Source organism: Phasianus colchicus, chromosome 7 (genome assembly GCF_987193195.1).
Source record: "Phasianus colchicus chromosome 7, bPhaCol1.hap1.1, whole genome shotgun sequence".
NCBI classification, from domain to species: Eukaryota; Metazoa; Chordata; class Aves; order Galliformes; family Phasianidae; genus Phasianus; species Phasianus colchicus.
In genome coordinates this window covers 32802115-32817715 of record NC_143442.1, presented here as the reverse complement: position 1 = coordinate 32817715, position 15601 = coordinate 32802115, and the positions used below count along the sequence as shown (strand labels likewise).

Here is a 15601-nt window from a genome sequence, read left to right as displayed (position 1 = left end):
CGCTTCTCTAGACATCCCGACAGCTCAGCCCTCCTTACTTACTCTAGAATGAGAGTATTCTTACCTCTGGGGGGGCACATCAGCTTATTCTGTGCTTTAAGTGTCCATATGTGTTAATGAAATGCAGCATAGTGTGACTGCTTGTGTGTTTTGAAGTGAGTTTAGTCTTGGGATTTATTTTACCCACAAATAACAGTACTCTTAAACACTTGAATATGCTGGAACAGCACAGAAACCCAGTCAGTAAGCTATCAGCTGTGTGCCTGTCTTCATCAGGCTACTTCTGCGTATAAATAAACAGTTCCTGTTTGCAAATGCTGTATGCTATTTACCATCCTGTTTTCAGTGTTGGCTGAGGTTACAGTGTGAATCTTCATGTTTGAATTCTGTGCCTTCTCTCTCCCATGCACAAAGCAGCAGTAAACTCAATTAGATGTATGCCTGAAGCCTTACAACTATGTTCTCTTGTTCTTTTGTGCAGAAATACTGAATGGAGGGGTGTATGTTGGCCAGAACAAATTTCTTTGCTTCGCAGACACCATTCATTGGCAGGATATCGTGCGTAACCCCTGGGCCTCCAACTTCACTTTGGTTCCAACAAATGGCAGCTCAGGATGTAAGTACCAGTTTGATTCTTTGTCTTGTCATCAGCACAGCCTGACACAGTATAAATATGACCTCAAGTTTGTCTCTGGTCCTCTGTTATGGAGAATTGTATTTGTAATTTTTCCCCTTTCACTACATTCTTCAAAGTTTGTATGATACTTGTAAGAACAAGCCTAACCTTAAAAACGCTGTATCTGTAGAGAGCATTTGTGAACATCATGCATTTTTTGAGGTTTTTCCTCATGTGCTTTCTCTATTCTGCAAGTTCTTTTATTTCTGTTTATTTCTAATGCCACTGTGCTACCACGGAAGCACAGACATTATTGTTTGTTTTGGAATTATTCCTGCTGCTTAGTCTGGTCCTTGAGTCACAATGTTCCGCCTATGGCATCATAATTAGCTGCTGGAGTAATTATGGTACAAGCTCACAGATATTCTCACTTGAAATAAGAAAAGAATCTGAAAGAAATAGCTCTCCTGTTATCTTGTGTGTATCTGTGAATAAACAGAATTTGCAAAGAGTGGGCTGGTCTTCACAACATCACCAGTATCTCTGGGTTTCGTATGCTCTCTGTCTTAATGCTGTCATTTTCAAGCTTGTCTATATATTTTCATTAATCTGCTTGACCTGTTTTCCCAGTTCCCTTCCCTAGGGTTGTTCACCTTTAGATGATTCTTGGAGCAGTAATGAATTGTAGTGAATTCATCAGTGATACGGTGATACTAAGTGTTCAAATGAAATATTTCCTACTATAGGAAAGTATTCTCAAGATGCGTACCATGCTCTCAGGCAGTACTCTTAGGATGTATTGAGATTGAAATTCAGGTATAAGCTGGGAGGAAGCTATCTGAATTGAGGAATGACTCCAGAGCAGACGTTGTTCTGGACATTCTGGATACAGGACCGTTCTGGATCACTTGCTGCATCCTAGGGCATCCAGCATGGATGTATAAATCACTGATCGCCTCCTTAGCTTCTGCAGCAGCCAAGAAATACCTTAAATTGTTCAGTTGCATGTTAAGAATTCTGAAAACAAACCAACAAAGAATCTCTGGATAAAGACTATTTGATTGAGTTCCCTAATTTTAAGCACCAACTCGTTTCTAACAGTTTCTGTTACAGTTGTTTTCTGTAAGGGCGGCTTGCTTTTATGTGTCTCACCTGCTGCCCTCAAAGAAAGAGCACAGCTACTTGAGACACAGCTTCCTGTGGGAGCCTGCCAAACTTCTCTGGTCCTCATCTGCCAGCTCTGGAGCTGAGGCTCAGCTCCTCTGCCTTCTGGCTGCAAACCTGACATAGTTGCAACACAGCCAGCTACCTTATTTGCATACTAAAAAGCTCATCACTGGCAGTGATCAGTTCTGAGCAGAACTGATAAGACCTTAGAAGGTTAGGGAATGCCTGTACCCTTTTATGAATCATTACTTCAACACAAAAGAGACTTGGTTGTTTTTCTGTTTTGTTCTGTTGTTGGGCTTTCTTACAACCTTTGCCAGCTCTTCCAGAAAATGCTTTTGCAATACCAAGGCAATAAGCTCTCTTAAAAAAGCAACCAACATCAGTACTATCCTTCTGAGCTAGCAAAAGTTCTGCTAGTGACTCCAGAGGAATCAGAACAAGGTCAATGCTGAGTTCTTTTGCAATCACTGGAAAATAATGAAGGTAAATGTTAGCTCCCCCAGCAGGATGAAAGGATGTATGTCTCTCTCTCTGGGTTACTGGAAAAAAAAGAAAAATCATTCATTTTGAGCTGTGCTCAAACATAGGGAGCTTTGCTGTTTGTGCTAGACAAAACTGACAGCATAATTTTAGGGGTGATTGAGAGCTGTGTAGTGAGGCATCTCCATTAAGACAGCCACCCAAATCTTGGTTCTTTTCCCATCTTTGAAACAAAGTAGAGCCCAGTTGGATGGTATTTGATTTAATAAACATAAGTCTCCTTCTCCAAGAAATCAGGCTGTCTCAATTCTATTCATAAGTCCTGTGAAATTTGGCTTAATTAACTAAATTATTTCATTCTCCACAACTCACATAGGTAAAAATCTGAAACCTGTTTTACAGAAACCAAACAAATGGCTAAGATGGTTTTAAAGTGTTGTTAAGGGCTTTGGGAAGCAAAGAAGTTACACACAGAGATCACCGTTTAAAAGCACCTGAAATTAAATAGCTGTCCATGTGTGTGCATGTATTTATCACACATACACAATGTGTATATGTGTGTGTGTGTGTATATATATATATATGTATATATATATATATATAAAATATAATATAAGTCTTCAAACCAAATCACTCAAAGAACAGTGGAAACTTATTGCTACAACCTGTCAAAAGGTAAGAGAAAGGGAGTATGTTACCCTGGTAGTTTACTAAAAAATTAAGGCAAGTTATTTGTGCTGGTAGAGAAAACAAAATGAACACTGAATTATAACTCTAGAATGGAAATCTCTGTGGAGTATCATTATGTGAGAGTACATGCTTCTCATATTTGGCTCATATGTCACTTTTCAGACTCTGCAAAGCAGTGTGGGTGCTTGCTGGGCTTAGCCTTACTGTTTTTCCACTGCTGCAAATGATACTCAGAGCATCACAAAGTCTTTGGTACTTTTCTACATAGACTATGAGTCATGTGCTTTGGATCCAGAATATATTTTTACTATTTATTTTACATGAATGTATTACATTGCCTGAAGTCTCAGGTGCCTCTGTCAAATGCAAATCTTGACTAAGTCCGCTGGAACTTAGTGCTGGAACTTAGTGATACACATTGCTCAGCATTACTGAGAATACACTAAGTGCCAAAGATATCAGGAAGGCCCTCTGGGACTCTCTGTCAGAATATCTTGAAAAAAATGAATGCTTTTTACTGCTTATCTGAAAACTTTCACAGGAGAGGGAAAAGGTCTGTCAGAGCAGCTGTGTCAGTGTGTGAATGTAAATCTGCCAAATCTACTGTGTCAAGCTCAACAGAGTCAGTACTGGTAGGAATTTAGGGAAGTCTGTGTAAAGGTGTTTGTGTAAGAGGGGTAGGTGGATTGAGCTGTGTGACATGTGTGGCTCTGAGTTGAAGGAGCAGGAGAGCATCAGCCCCAGGAATGGTTAGGGCTCTGTGACTGCCTCAGCATCCTCCCTGGCAGAGAAGGTTGTAGGACCAAGAAAATGCTGACTGACATCAGCTTCAGAACTAGATACTTAATGCTCTGAGCAGGCCCTAAACCCCCAGCCCCGTGTTTCAGCATCACTAGCTTTGCTTCCAACCACTGGTAGCTGACATCATATCTTCCCTGTGGCCCTACAGAACACAGGCCCCCATTCAGAAGTGCCCAGTGTGCGGCACTTAACAGGTTTTCAGCTGCAGTAGGTGTTGTGCACCAGCCCTGGGCTCCTCTATCCTTATCTTTGGTGCTTGGAGGCCGGTGTTGCAAGCTGCTGGTGCTGCTCTCCTCCCCAGCCACACACAGCAGCTTAGAGTGGTCCCACTTCATGGAGGAGGGCACACGCAGGCCTCCCTGCTGCTCCACAGCAGTCAGCAGATGAAGGAGACAGAAGGGTAGAGTGAAATGAAAACACTTTGAAATGGAACTAGTGCTTGTTCCATACCTTGGATCTGCCAGCTCTGTGCATATCTCTTCATTTACATCAGCGCTAGACAGAAGAGGATATGGCCAGTGCACTCCTGGGATGCTGCACTCCCTGGGTGCTGCTCTTCTGATTCCCTTCATCACAGGCTTTCACTGTCATATCAGTGTTAAGAAGCAGTTGAAAAAGCCATAGCGTCTTAACTACTGTAATAGAAGTGATTCAGATGCATGAATCCTAAATGCTGCTTCTCTTTTTTCTTTAGCCTGGAACGTATTCTACCCATTGCTTCATGCTCTGATCAAATGCATGCGGAAAAGCTCGTGTTAGAAGCCTTTGGATTACACACTCATACTGCTATGATGAGAACAGCTAGTGGCTGTGGGTGTAGGGCTCTGTGTGTACTGCTGCCATGCAATCAGCACATGCACCAGGGAGCCTGCGTGCTTCAGCTGTGCGAGAGCAGATACCTCTGCACCTGGCATTCTGATTCATATGGTGAAATGATACACTATTTACTATTTGCACAGCATTTTCTTACTCATATCTTGTAGATGAAGCTTTTACAATGATTTGTAATTGAAAACAGTCTTCTCTTCCCTGTACCTGTAATCTCAAAAACACTTCACTGGGGAACAAAGTTGTCCATTTAGGTGTGTGTTACTCAGTTTGTTTCTCCCATGCTAAAAATCTATCTTCTCTCCTTCTAAAAATAAGCCACAAATACAAGCATTAGCTTAGCTTTGCAAGGACATGTTCCCTTGTTGCCACATCCATGTTGGATTTGGTCTCCATTACATAGGTAGAGGCCTGCCCTTCAGAGCTGGAAACCCAAGGTACAGCTCCCAGCAAGAAATAAAGAGGAGAATAGGATCAGACTTGTCTAAAATGACTCTACACTGGTAAAACTCCTCCTCTCTGGTCAGCTGGAGGTGAAGTGCAGCGTGTCTGTAAGCCTGGCTGCTTTCATCTGTGCCCTTTGTGTCCTCAGCAGCCCCTTGGTGTGATGGGAGCTGCCATGTGCCTGCTGCAGGTTCTTACAAGGCACTGAAATCAGATTTTTCAGTGGAGTTTTGCTTTGGAAGTTTTGTTTGGCAGGAAAGCCTTAAGGGTTTGAATGGCTGAGCTGAGGACACTGTGTGCAGCACATAGCTGTAGATTCAAATAACCAACAATGCATTTAAAAGTGCTGAAATCTATGGATGCATATTCATGATGGAACTGGGAACTTTGGATAATATAGATTAGAAGATTACTTGCTATTTTCAAGGGTGAAAAGAAGAAAAAAAAGCTGCCTTTTAACAAATGATTCAGAAGAAATGCTAGACAGAAGTTAACTAGTGCCCAGCCCCAGCTGGACTCACAGCATTAAGCACCTGTTAAAGTCTTGTCCTGAGCTGGAGTTTGTGCTCAGATCCTGTAATGCGCTGAGATCCACAGAACGTTTTTCAAGCAGAACAGCTTTGGTTGCTTATTGTTCTTACCGTAGCACTTCTCTGTCTAATTGCAGCTGATAATGCAAAGCTGCAGTTTCTGAGCTAGGCAGTAGTTGTACATTCTTGCCGTGATGCAAGGGAAGAAAAGGCTTAGTCTTCATCCGTGTACCTGTGCTTCAATAAATCCCACAATGCGTTTGAGGAGAACACTTTAAAGTTTCTTCCCTCTCTTTTACGTATTGATTCATAAGTTTCTTAAGGGCAAAAGAAACTTTTAAACCCCGCTAGCTCTGATATCCTTCACTCCAGTGCCCCAAAGTACCTCCTGCTTGCCTGGCACTGAGTTAGTACATTTCTGAAGCACAGCTTGCCACCCCTCCTGGCCCTTGTGGAGGTGTTGGCCATCCCTCAAGAAGCTTGTTACCTCCCTGCTGCTAGAAGAAATAATGCTAGGTGCCTTTATTTCTGATAAGAACACAGATGCTGTCGCCTGTTACATATTCTTCAGCTAGCTCCAAGAGCTCTCGAGTACCCTGCATTTTCTCCCTGCAGCAGTGGGATGCACAGTGTAATCAGCTCACCTCTTGATGTGATTTTCATAAGCTAAATAGACAGAGGGTCTCGTGGCTCGCACTGTGAAGCTTTTCTTTGCAGCTCTTGAATAATTTCAATCGCTCTTCAATGTAAAATATTTCTCAATGTTCTTTCAGAATGGGAAAAGCAAAGTGTTTTAGCCATAACTCTATAAAAGTGAAAATTGTATCCTTTGTGTTGAAGTTTCACGTGAGGAACCTGGTAATCAATCTGTTCTGACATCCGTGTGTTTCAGATGGTCTCTGTTTTCCAGAAAATGAAGCCTGCACAACTGAACTGTGCAGTCCTACAGTTGGCTGTCAGAAAGATGCTCGGTGCGAGGGATCAGCTCACAGCCAGCCCAGCTGTCCCTGTACTGCTGCTGCCCTACACTGTCATCTGCTGGGGTTTCAGGCTTCCTGTCACCTGCATATTCCATTGCCTGAGGTTTCGGAATAGTTTCTGAACTTTTGTCTGGAATGTTGACAAGCATCAGTCCTGTGATGATCCCTGGGGAACCACAACCCTGCTCTGCTGTAATAGGTCGTACTTACAGCTGCTTTTGGGGAGCTCTCAATTAGCTGGTTCTTAATGCATTTTTCAAGTGTTTCATTCATGTTGAAACATACAGACAAATCTAATTGTTTACCATTCAGACTGTGCTTTGCATTTTACTTAAAGGAATAGAAGATGAACTAGCCAGTGTCACGGTGCCCTACGAAGTCAGCTCTCAGTTGTCCAGCAGCAAACAGTTTTCATTGGGATTGGCTGTAACAGGATGGACATACCTGGATGGGATTGAGTTGTCTGACATACTCATCTCTGCACAATATGCATTCAGTTGATTTGAACCAGTGCTGACTCCATATTTTTTATTGCTCTTTTACTCTGTGATTCTCTTTGCGAGCAGCTACCTACCCTATTGTCTCCACTAATTACCTAGTACAGTTTCTAAATGGATACTTCCTACAAATATTGCAGAAATTGTAACAATTTGGCAAAAACTTAGCTTAGTAAAGCTGTTTCTTTATGTCAGCCTGCTTTAAGGCCTGATGGTAACCCTGATTTAATTCAAGTTCTGGTTAAATTAATGCGGCTCTGATTAAATACCATCTTAGCAGTGGCCTTGTATTGTTCCCAGGGTACAGTAACTCACTGGTGGTATTGATAGGTGCAATATTATCTGGAAATTTTGACATAGGTCAAACCACGGGATATTTAATTCTGGAGTAATTACGTGATAGTTATGGCTACCTCAGATCCTTGCAGTCTCTCCCAAAGATCCCACCTTCCATAAATTCTAAGTGATGCTGTGGCTAAGTTAGGTCAAATGTTACATGTGCACACCAGCATTTCCAAGCAGATTCTCCAAAACACTCTTGTGCAGGACCAGACCTCATTCACTACCAGCAGAAAGTCACCCTGGTGACCTGAGGAGCCAGGTAGCAGTGTGGTAGCAAGGATGGAGTCCTTTTGGGTGAGTAGCTGGCTGATGGGTTGGGCTCACGGGGTTATAGTGAATGTTGTTATGTCAGGCTGGTAATTAGCAGGGTTCCTCAGGGCTTCGTTTTAGGGCCAGTTCTCTTTAATGTTTTCATAAATGAGTCGGATGTACAACTAGAAGATGTTTTGACTAAGTTTGCTGAAAATACTAAATTGGAAGGAGCTGTTGACTTGATCAAAGGTGGGGAAGCCATGCAGAGAGATCTAGACAAATTAGAGAGCTGGACAATCACCAACTACATCAAGTTTAACAAGTGCTAGAGCTGGATACAACTGGAAAGGAGCAATCCTGGCTATCCATACTCACCCCAGACTGGGGGATGAGTTGCTGGAAAGCAGCTGTGCTGAGAGGAATCTGGGGGTCATGGCCCCAAGCTGCTAGAGCTCAAGAAGCATTTGGACAGTGATCTCAGACATATGATTCTTATGGGTCCTTTCCAACTCAGGATACTCTGAGTCTTTTCCTTGGGTGGCACTGCAAAAAATGCCATCAGTTAGCAAAGACTCATGAGAGCTGAATGTGTTGTGGATTTAAGAACATGGGGAGCTTTCCTGTAGACCAGAGGGTGCCTGCCTTACAGGTAGAACAGTAAACAGTGAACATGTGTCAGTCAGAACCAGTGGTTCCCAGACACATGTGAGCTGACGTCCTTTTGTCCTATTATCTTGCAAGGTATTTTGTTCTTGGAAGCACAGTAGTTCTGCCCTGAAAAACTCCACAATAACAGCAGTGTTTCTGTATTCTGGCTGAAGAAAAGAAGGAAAGTGACTAATTCACTCTTAAAGCCAACTTTCACAATAGCTGGTGTATCATTTTCGATGTACGTGTAAATTGGAAACTACCTACAGAGAAAATGGCATTCCAGAAAGTATGTGCTGAAGACATTTGTTATTGTAGAGCTGGTTAAATTATAACCTTTCATTGAGGTGATGGCTTGAAGCTCAGTTAACATTTTAAATACACGTTTGGAGAGCAGTGAGGATATCTCAGGATAGTCCTGAACGCATTCCCTGCATGGGTGTCACTGGGACAAAGCCAGCAGCAAAAGCTGTTCTTTAGAATCCTCTGAAAGCTTCTTCCATGTGGAACACATCAAGTGCTCATGATGTGACGTTTCACAGAAGTTCCAGTTTCATGGATATCTCAGTTGGAAAGGAAATTTAAATTGGAGATGTCCAGCAAGTCCTGCCACTTCTTGATCAGTTTGTGTGAAAGCTGCTTGTCCGACCATTAAGGAATCTCATCAGGACAGATGTTTTTTACTTACCTGGAAATGAAAGACAAATACAGCAACAGAAAGAATTTATTTTAAAAGATAGTTTTTTCTGGGTTATATAACTGAAGATGGAGGAATACATGAAATGCAGGGCTTGTTCTGCGTTGGTGTAGCAAGCTGCACTGCTTGAAGGTGAAGGTAATGCTTTTCCTCTACTCCGAGCAGTGTTTTGAATAAAGGGAATCAGTTTAGTTTCCTAATAAATAACTTCAGCCAGTGTTTTCAGAAGGGATTTGTCAATTGGTAAATGTCCTTGAGACAGATTTGAAAGGCATGCAGACCTGGCTTTTAATGGAAATACGCTGCCTCTAACAGCTGAGTTCACGGAATAAAAAGTAAGAAGTGCAGGTATACCTGGCTAATGCCCATAGATAATGCTGGGAGGACACAAGTCCTTAAGCTGCCAGGGCCTAATCCAGGGATCTAGCATAGGAGCTGCTGCAAAGCCAGGGATCTTAGAGTGTCATGGGCACAGAGAGGACAGGATGGGGAAAGCCAGCACTGACAATCCCCATCCCCATAGACACGGGCATCTCTCTGCAATGAAAAATATTTCAAACAAACAAATAAAAAGCTCCCCAACCAACCCCATCTCTAATACAGTTCTGTCCTGTTTTAATGTCTTCCTTTCTTCTGACAGAAGCTGTGGGGAGAAAGTCATCCCTCTGCTGGGCCAGCATACCAGGCTCTTGTGTAAAAATACTGCAGCATTGTACTTGCTCTGTAACTGCAGAACTGAAGCAGTGCTCCACGTTGTAGTTCGTAGCAACTCCTGGTAAATGCTTATCTTTTAAAGGCAACCTGTGTGTGTATAATGTATTAGTGTGCACCACCTGTTTATAAGCAGATTGGTGTTTAAGCAGTATATTACACAATGGGGAGACTTTCAGCGTAAGTGAAAGCATCCCTTTCCATTATAAGCAGCTTGCTTCATCACAAACACCGGTGTTTCTTGAAAGTAGGAAATAAAGCCCAAATACTCCAAATATTTAAAACAGTCTAATTGAACGGTAATTGGCAGATTTGTAGTGGGTGGGTGGGTGGAATGGCTCTTTCACAGCAAGCCACAGCTGCTCTAGCTAGCTGCCTTTGAAGAGCTGCTTAGGGAAGGAGAAGAAAAAGAAAGACTGAAAAATCAGCTGCTTAATTGCATCTAGTAGTTCTTGAAGCTGCTGTGTGCCTCCACCCTTTGGAAGCTGGGCTGCTGCTCGCTCTGCAGGGTGCAAGCTTTGTGTTGCTGTGCTGAGGGGCATCTGTGGGCAGGTTGCTCCAAAGCATACAGATATGGGATTTGCAAGTTGTTTAGTACAGATGGGTGCATAGTGTTGGACTTCATTCCCAATTCACTGCATCATATCCATGTGACAGAATGTCCACGGGGTCACCTCTGTGCAGATCTCTGATAGCTGGAGATTATCCTGGAAATTGCACTCTGAAATCTGTTTGCATGATTATTTTCACTGGATATTTGTGGATTGCAAAACACTGAATGTAAATAGCAGAGTACATGTCCAAGCATTGTTTTCCAGCAGAGAAAGGGCCTCTGTTGTCCAGTTATTGTTTTGTAATAATCACTTCTGTTTGGGCAGCCAGAGATACATTTTGAATAAGCAGTTATATCTGAATAAGCATATTATGGCACTTATGCAGAATTTGTTCAAAACTGGACTCTAAATTTCATGGGAATGAAGAAATTCTCTCTGGGATTTCCACTTAGTTGACTCAGAATTGGTTAAAATGTCAGCAAACCCAGCCAGACTCTGGAAGTATTGCATGGCATCGAGAAAAAGTACAATGAATTTTAAAAGCCACTTCAATTCCAACTTTCCATTTCCTTTCTCTGTGGTTATTACTTTGTTTAAAAAATGAAAATTGTATGCCCCTCTGTTCAAACTTTATTACTGCTTTGGCAGCATTACTGGAACATTAGTAGAGGACGTTATTTTGATTTATGTGGTATTGACTTAGTTGATCTGTTTGAGGAGTGGAGGAGTTGGTATTAAACAAGCACTTGAACATCTCTACATTTGGCATTTACTTTTCAACGTGTCTTCGAGTTGGCTGAGCACCTCCTTTGAAAATTTCCTCTAGCAGCACACAGATTTCCCTCCTGGGCTTACACACAGTGCTTAGAAAAGATACCTGATGGACCGTGCCATCTCCTCTGCCGCAGTAAGTAACAGCCCTGTGTTTGAATGAAGCTGGGGCTGTTGGTCTCTGTGCTTTAAGGCTGGCCCAGATGAGGCAGGGAGTTCCATTTCCATCCCACATAGCCCCGTTTAGCAGCACAGGTCCTGCTGCATGTGTGCAAGACTGTTCAGTTGTCTGTGGCTTGCAAAGGGCGATGCACTTCATTAATAGTAATGATTACAAGGGGAGATTCCTGGGGGCTTCTTGCTCCTGATGAGCCTGCCAAGCAGCAGGTATAACTTGACCTATCCTTTTTGCTTTCTGGCTGTCTTTCCCAATTTGCTTGGGATCCCTACGTGTGTGTTCAGAAACGCATTTGATGCTGATTGGAACTAATTCTCCACTACAGTGGGGGGGGAATTGGCCCCCACTGCTCTGTGCTAACAGCTATAAGCGGTGATAATTAATAGCTCCTAATTGCTTAATCAGTGTAAAGTTTTACTCTATATCATATGCGAAGGTTTTTATGTTCTGTGGGTGAGCAAGCCACCAATTAATGCATCAAGTCGTACAGCCTTACCAGTGCTGTCAGTTCCAGGCAGAGAAAAATAGCTAGTGTCTTCATTACCCCCCTCAGGTCCCTTTCTGCACTCATTCCTGTGGCCTGAAGACATTTTTCTGTAGCAGCTGAAGTAACATTACAGAGCACTTGCTATCAGCTCGCAGCTGTCAGTGATAAATACGAATTCACTGGCCTGAGCCCGTTCAGTGCTGCTGACATGCTCTTCTTGGCTTTCCATTTATTCCTTTACCTCTGGTGGCCAATCTCTTTTAAAATCAAAAGTGCCTGCCACCAGCTTGTCTGCTGATACTCTGTAATTTCGGAACGCTCAACAGATTCCCAGTCCCCTACGTGCATGAGCACTGTCTCCATCACACATTACTCATGGAAGTGCATCCCCTTTGGCTGTTAGTTTTTGTTTGCTCTGGGGCTGATTGGCGTTTATCTCTGCTCCCTCTGCCCTGCCTCTCCCTCACGCTGTCCCCAGGTCTCTCCCTTTGCTTTCAGTGCCTATCTCTTCATTCTGTAGACCTATCTCACACGCCAGGTTATTTGCAGCTGCCTGTATCCCAGTCCCTCTCCATTTGTGTCTCTTTTCCTGTCTGCTGAGGAAGGTCAGGGGATGATAGGGATGCTGAATGAGGCTGAAAGTCCTTATTGGAAACAGTAGTTAGTAGAAGTTTGCTTTCACCTCAGCCGCTTCCCACAGCAGCAGTGATAATTTCAGTGCCATGTACAATCCAAGCTTGTTAGAGAAAAGCTTGGATTTGGCTGGATTGGGCCCTTAGATTTCTCTGTCCTATAACACTTATATGGAGAGGAGGAGAAAATGAGCACTAGTGTTCCTGTCAATGCTCTCTTCTCTTACAGGAGGTTACACTTTCTCTTGCAAGGCAAATCTCTTCTGCTATGAAGGAAGGAAATCCTGAAAAGTGTGAGGGTCTCTGATGGCTAGCACAGGGCTGGTAGAAAATGCAAAATTATTTTAACTTAAAAAGAAGTGTGAATGAATGAGTGCGTGATGATAGGAATTGCTAGACAAGGACACAGAAAGCATTACAGCCTGATAAAGGCAGAACAATCCTTCACAAGAATGGTGGCTTTAATTCCCATTAATGCTGTCCTGTGGTGTTTTAATTATATTTTGATTGTGTTTTATTTTCCTGGACCTTAAATTTAAGTCTTGATCATCCTTTTGGCCCTGCTAGCATTATTGCAGGAGAGAAGTTTTTAGGTTGAGGATGAGTTTAAACGAAGGAGCTAATAAATGATTTATGGATTTTTTGATAGTTAATCAATTATTTTAGACTGTTAGACAAGTAAAGAGCTTCCTTATAACCATGCCTTGTAACCATCAAAGCCACTTTTTTTTGGCTGTGTTTATTTGCACTTCAGTATTGGTATGCTACAGACAGGCTAGCATTTATTAATGATTTATTAACCTGGTAGAAGCCATCCATAAATGTGAGCTTTGTACAAAGGGAGACGTTTCTTCTCTTATTTCTGCTTTCCTTCCCCTACTGAGAGGGGTCTGCTTATGGCAGCTGGGATAGCTGATGGGGAAGAAGCAGCATTCTCCATACTACAGTGAGCTTAGAGCTAAGAGGAAGACTTCATTTTTCTTGTCTTGTCAGTAACTTAATCCTCTGCGGTTTTACTGTTCCTGAAATAATAAAGTCAGTCTGGAGACAAAGGAAAGCCCTTCTCAATTCTCAGGAAAGCACAAGGATAAAGTAACCTTGGTCTTTCCCAGCCTAGCGAGCAAGCTCTTTCTGCCTGTGACTTTCTCCATTCAACAGAGCAGAGGCATCTTCCACAAAGAAAAACCTCCCGTGGAAGTTATGACAGTAGTACTCTGCACCAGGCTCCATCACGAAGATAAGTGGCATTAGTATTGGCCTAGGGAGATGAGCCCAGGAGACAAGGCGTTGGTTTTCCACATGGGGTTTGCCAAAGCAAAACGAATTCTCATCCTCCTGTGGAAATCTGCCCTTTCTAGTTTTGGATTTCATAACAAACTCTGTAAAAATTATGTAAGCCTCCTTTTAACTCCTTCCCTCCTCCTCTGCGTTCTAATGCATAAAATGTCATCATCTATTCAAAGCAGTTCTAGTATTCCAGAGCAGAAACGTACTGTAGCATCACTTCTGTGGAGGGGGCAGGGGGCTGTTCCAGGTTCTTCATTTCCATATGTCACTTATAAAGAAGATAATTCCTTTGGCTGATGTGTCTTCACTAACGTGCAAGAATTCAGCAGGTTGACAAGGCTGCATTTATAGAGCCCACTGGAAATATTTCTTTGGGCATATCTCAATTAATTCTTAAATCACTCTTTGCTTATAATAAGAATATACATAGTGCATAGTTGCAGGTGGACTTTTACTCCTTTGGGGAAGTTTGGGCTGCTCTGTTAGTGCTGAGCGTTCCTAGGTTCATCTGGTTACAATTTAGACTTCATTTTGCTCTTGGTATCTTGATGCCAGAGACCAGTGCTGGTAATCACAGGAAGGAGTTCCCTCTTTTTATTGGCTGTTGCCTCAGAGCAAAAGGAAGAACGCTTCTGCAGTGTCATGGTTTGCTTTTTCCTTATTACTTATTTTTCTTAGACATTGCTGATGTATGTTGGTAGGTTTTGGTGTATTTTAGAGACACAAAGAATTTTTTAAAAAATCTATCTTATACCAAGAATCATTTGATAAGTTTTTCTCAAATCTATGTTGACTCACTTCAATCTAGAAGAAATATATATGGAAAGAACTGTGAGAAGTAGCTCAGTAGTGGGACTTCATCAATCTCTTGGCCAATTGATTTATTATTGTTTAAGGCTGACATAGAGATCTGATCATGCGAGCTGTTCCTCCCATCAGTGTTCCTTACACTCCGGGCTGCTTATATTGACTTCCATGGGACTGTTTTTGTGTTAAGGATTTACAGAGCTGATCTTTAATGGGTAGCAATCTGTCCTTATTACAGTGGAAAAGCCAGGTGAAATACTGAATTATGGGAGGGCAGAATCTTGACCAGTTCATATTGAGAGCAAACAAGCTTATTTTTCTTATTAAAGCAAGAAACCAGGATGGACACACTGTTTGAAGTTTGGTTCTTGTTTTTAATTCTCAGTCTATTTGACCTTCAAAGGACATGTAATAATGTGATTCAGAAGTGTGCTGCCTACCAGCTCGGCTGCTAGTTTTTGTCTGTGCAGTTGAGAAAGGTGAAAACAATGAAGCAGAGACTTTGAGTTCCCAATGAAAAAACAGAAAACTGGCAGCCTTTTCTTGCTATTTTGTTAAATATCTCTATTTAAATGCAAATGATCATCTGACACTGTCAAACAAAGTCATGTATCAGGAAGCAGGCATGCAAGTTAAGAAAAAAAATTAAATGATATTTGAAGATGCTGGATCACTTTTATTTCCAGGAGTAGCAGTATTGGCTGAGCATGTTTTTAGTTGCATGGCAAGGGTCAGCTCAGCACCTAGGAATTTCAAATCTGAAGGTTTTTATTTTAAGTGTAGCTTGTGCAGTGGTTCAGGAGGTCTCTTAAGTATCTAGAGGGCACTTGGAGGGATGATTGAAGTATTTTCTGTGCTATCTCCCTGCCCATATTGTGGTGGAAAGCCCAGTGCATGCGGTAGGATTCAGAAGGGGGCTGAAGTCAGGAATAGAAAGGGGCAGAAATGGCCAAACCTGGTTCCTTCTTCTGCCTCAGACAGGGAGCTGTGAGCAGGCCATGCCATGCTTTACACTGTGTCCAGCTGCAAGACCTGTAGCTTTCCCCCTCAACTCCAGACCCTAGAGCTAGACTGACGTGAGCTTTGACCAGAGGTAAGGATTAGGCAGAAAAATGGAGCCGGCTCTCCTGTCCTTGGGTTTCAGTTCCTCCTTTGCTTCCTCCATCGGTGACTCTCCAGCAAGGACTGAGCTAAGGCAG

At 42.5% G+C, this 15601-nt stretch overlaps 1 protein-coding gene across 8 annotated transcripts in view; it reads left to right on the top strand.

The window, feature by feature from the left end:
* ERBB4 (erb-b2 receptor tyrosine kinase 4) overlaps window positions 1–15601 on the top strand; it is a 507767-nt gene that overhangs the window by 327831 nt on the left and 164335 nt on the right. For all 8 annotated transcript variants that reach the window (XM_090144449.1, XM_090144448.1, XM_090144446.1 and 5 more), the window contains one exon: window positions 482–616. In XM_090144449.1, coding sequence (XP_090000575.1) covers window positions 482–616 — 135 coding nt within the window. The remainder of the gene's footprint in view (window positions 1–481; window positions 617–15601) is intronic.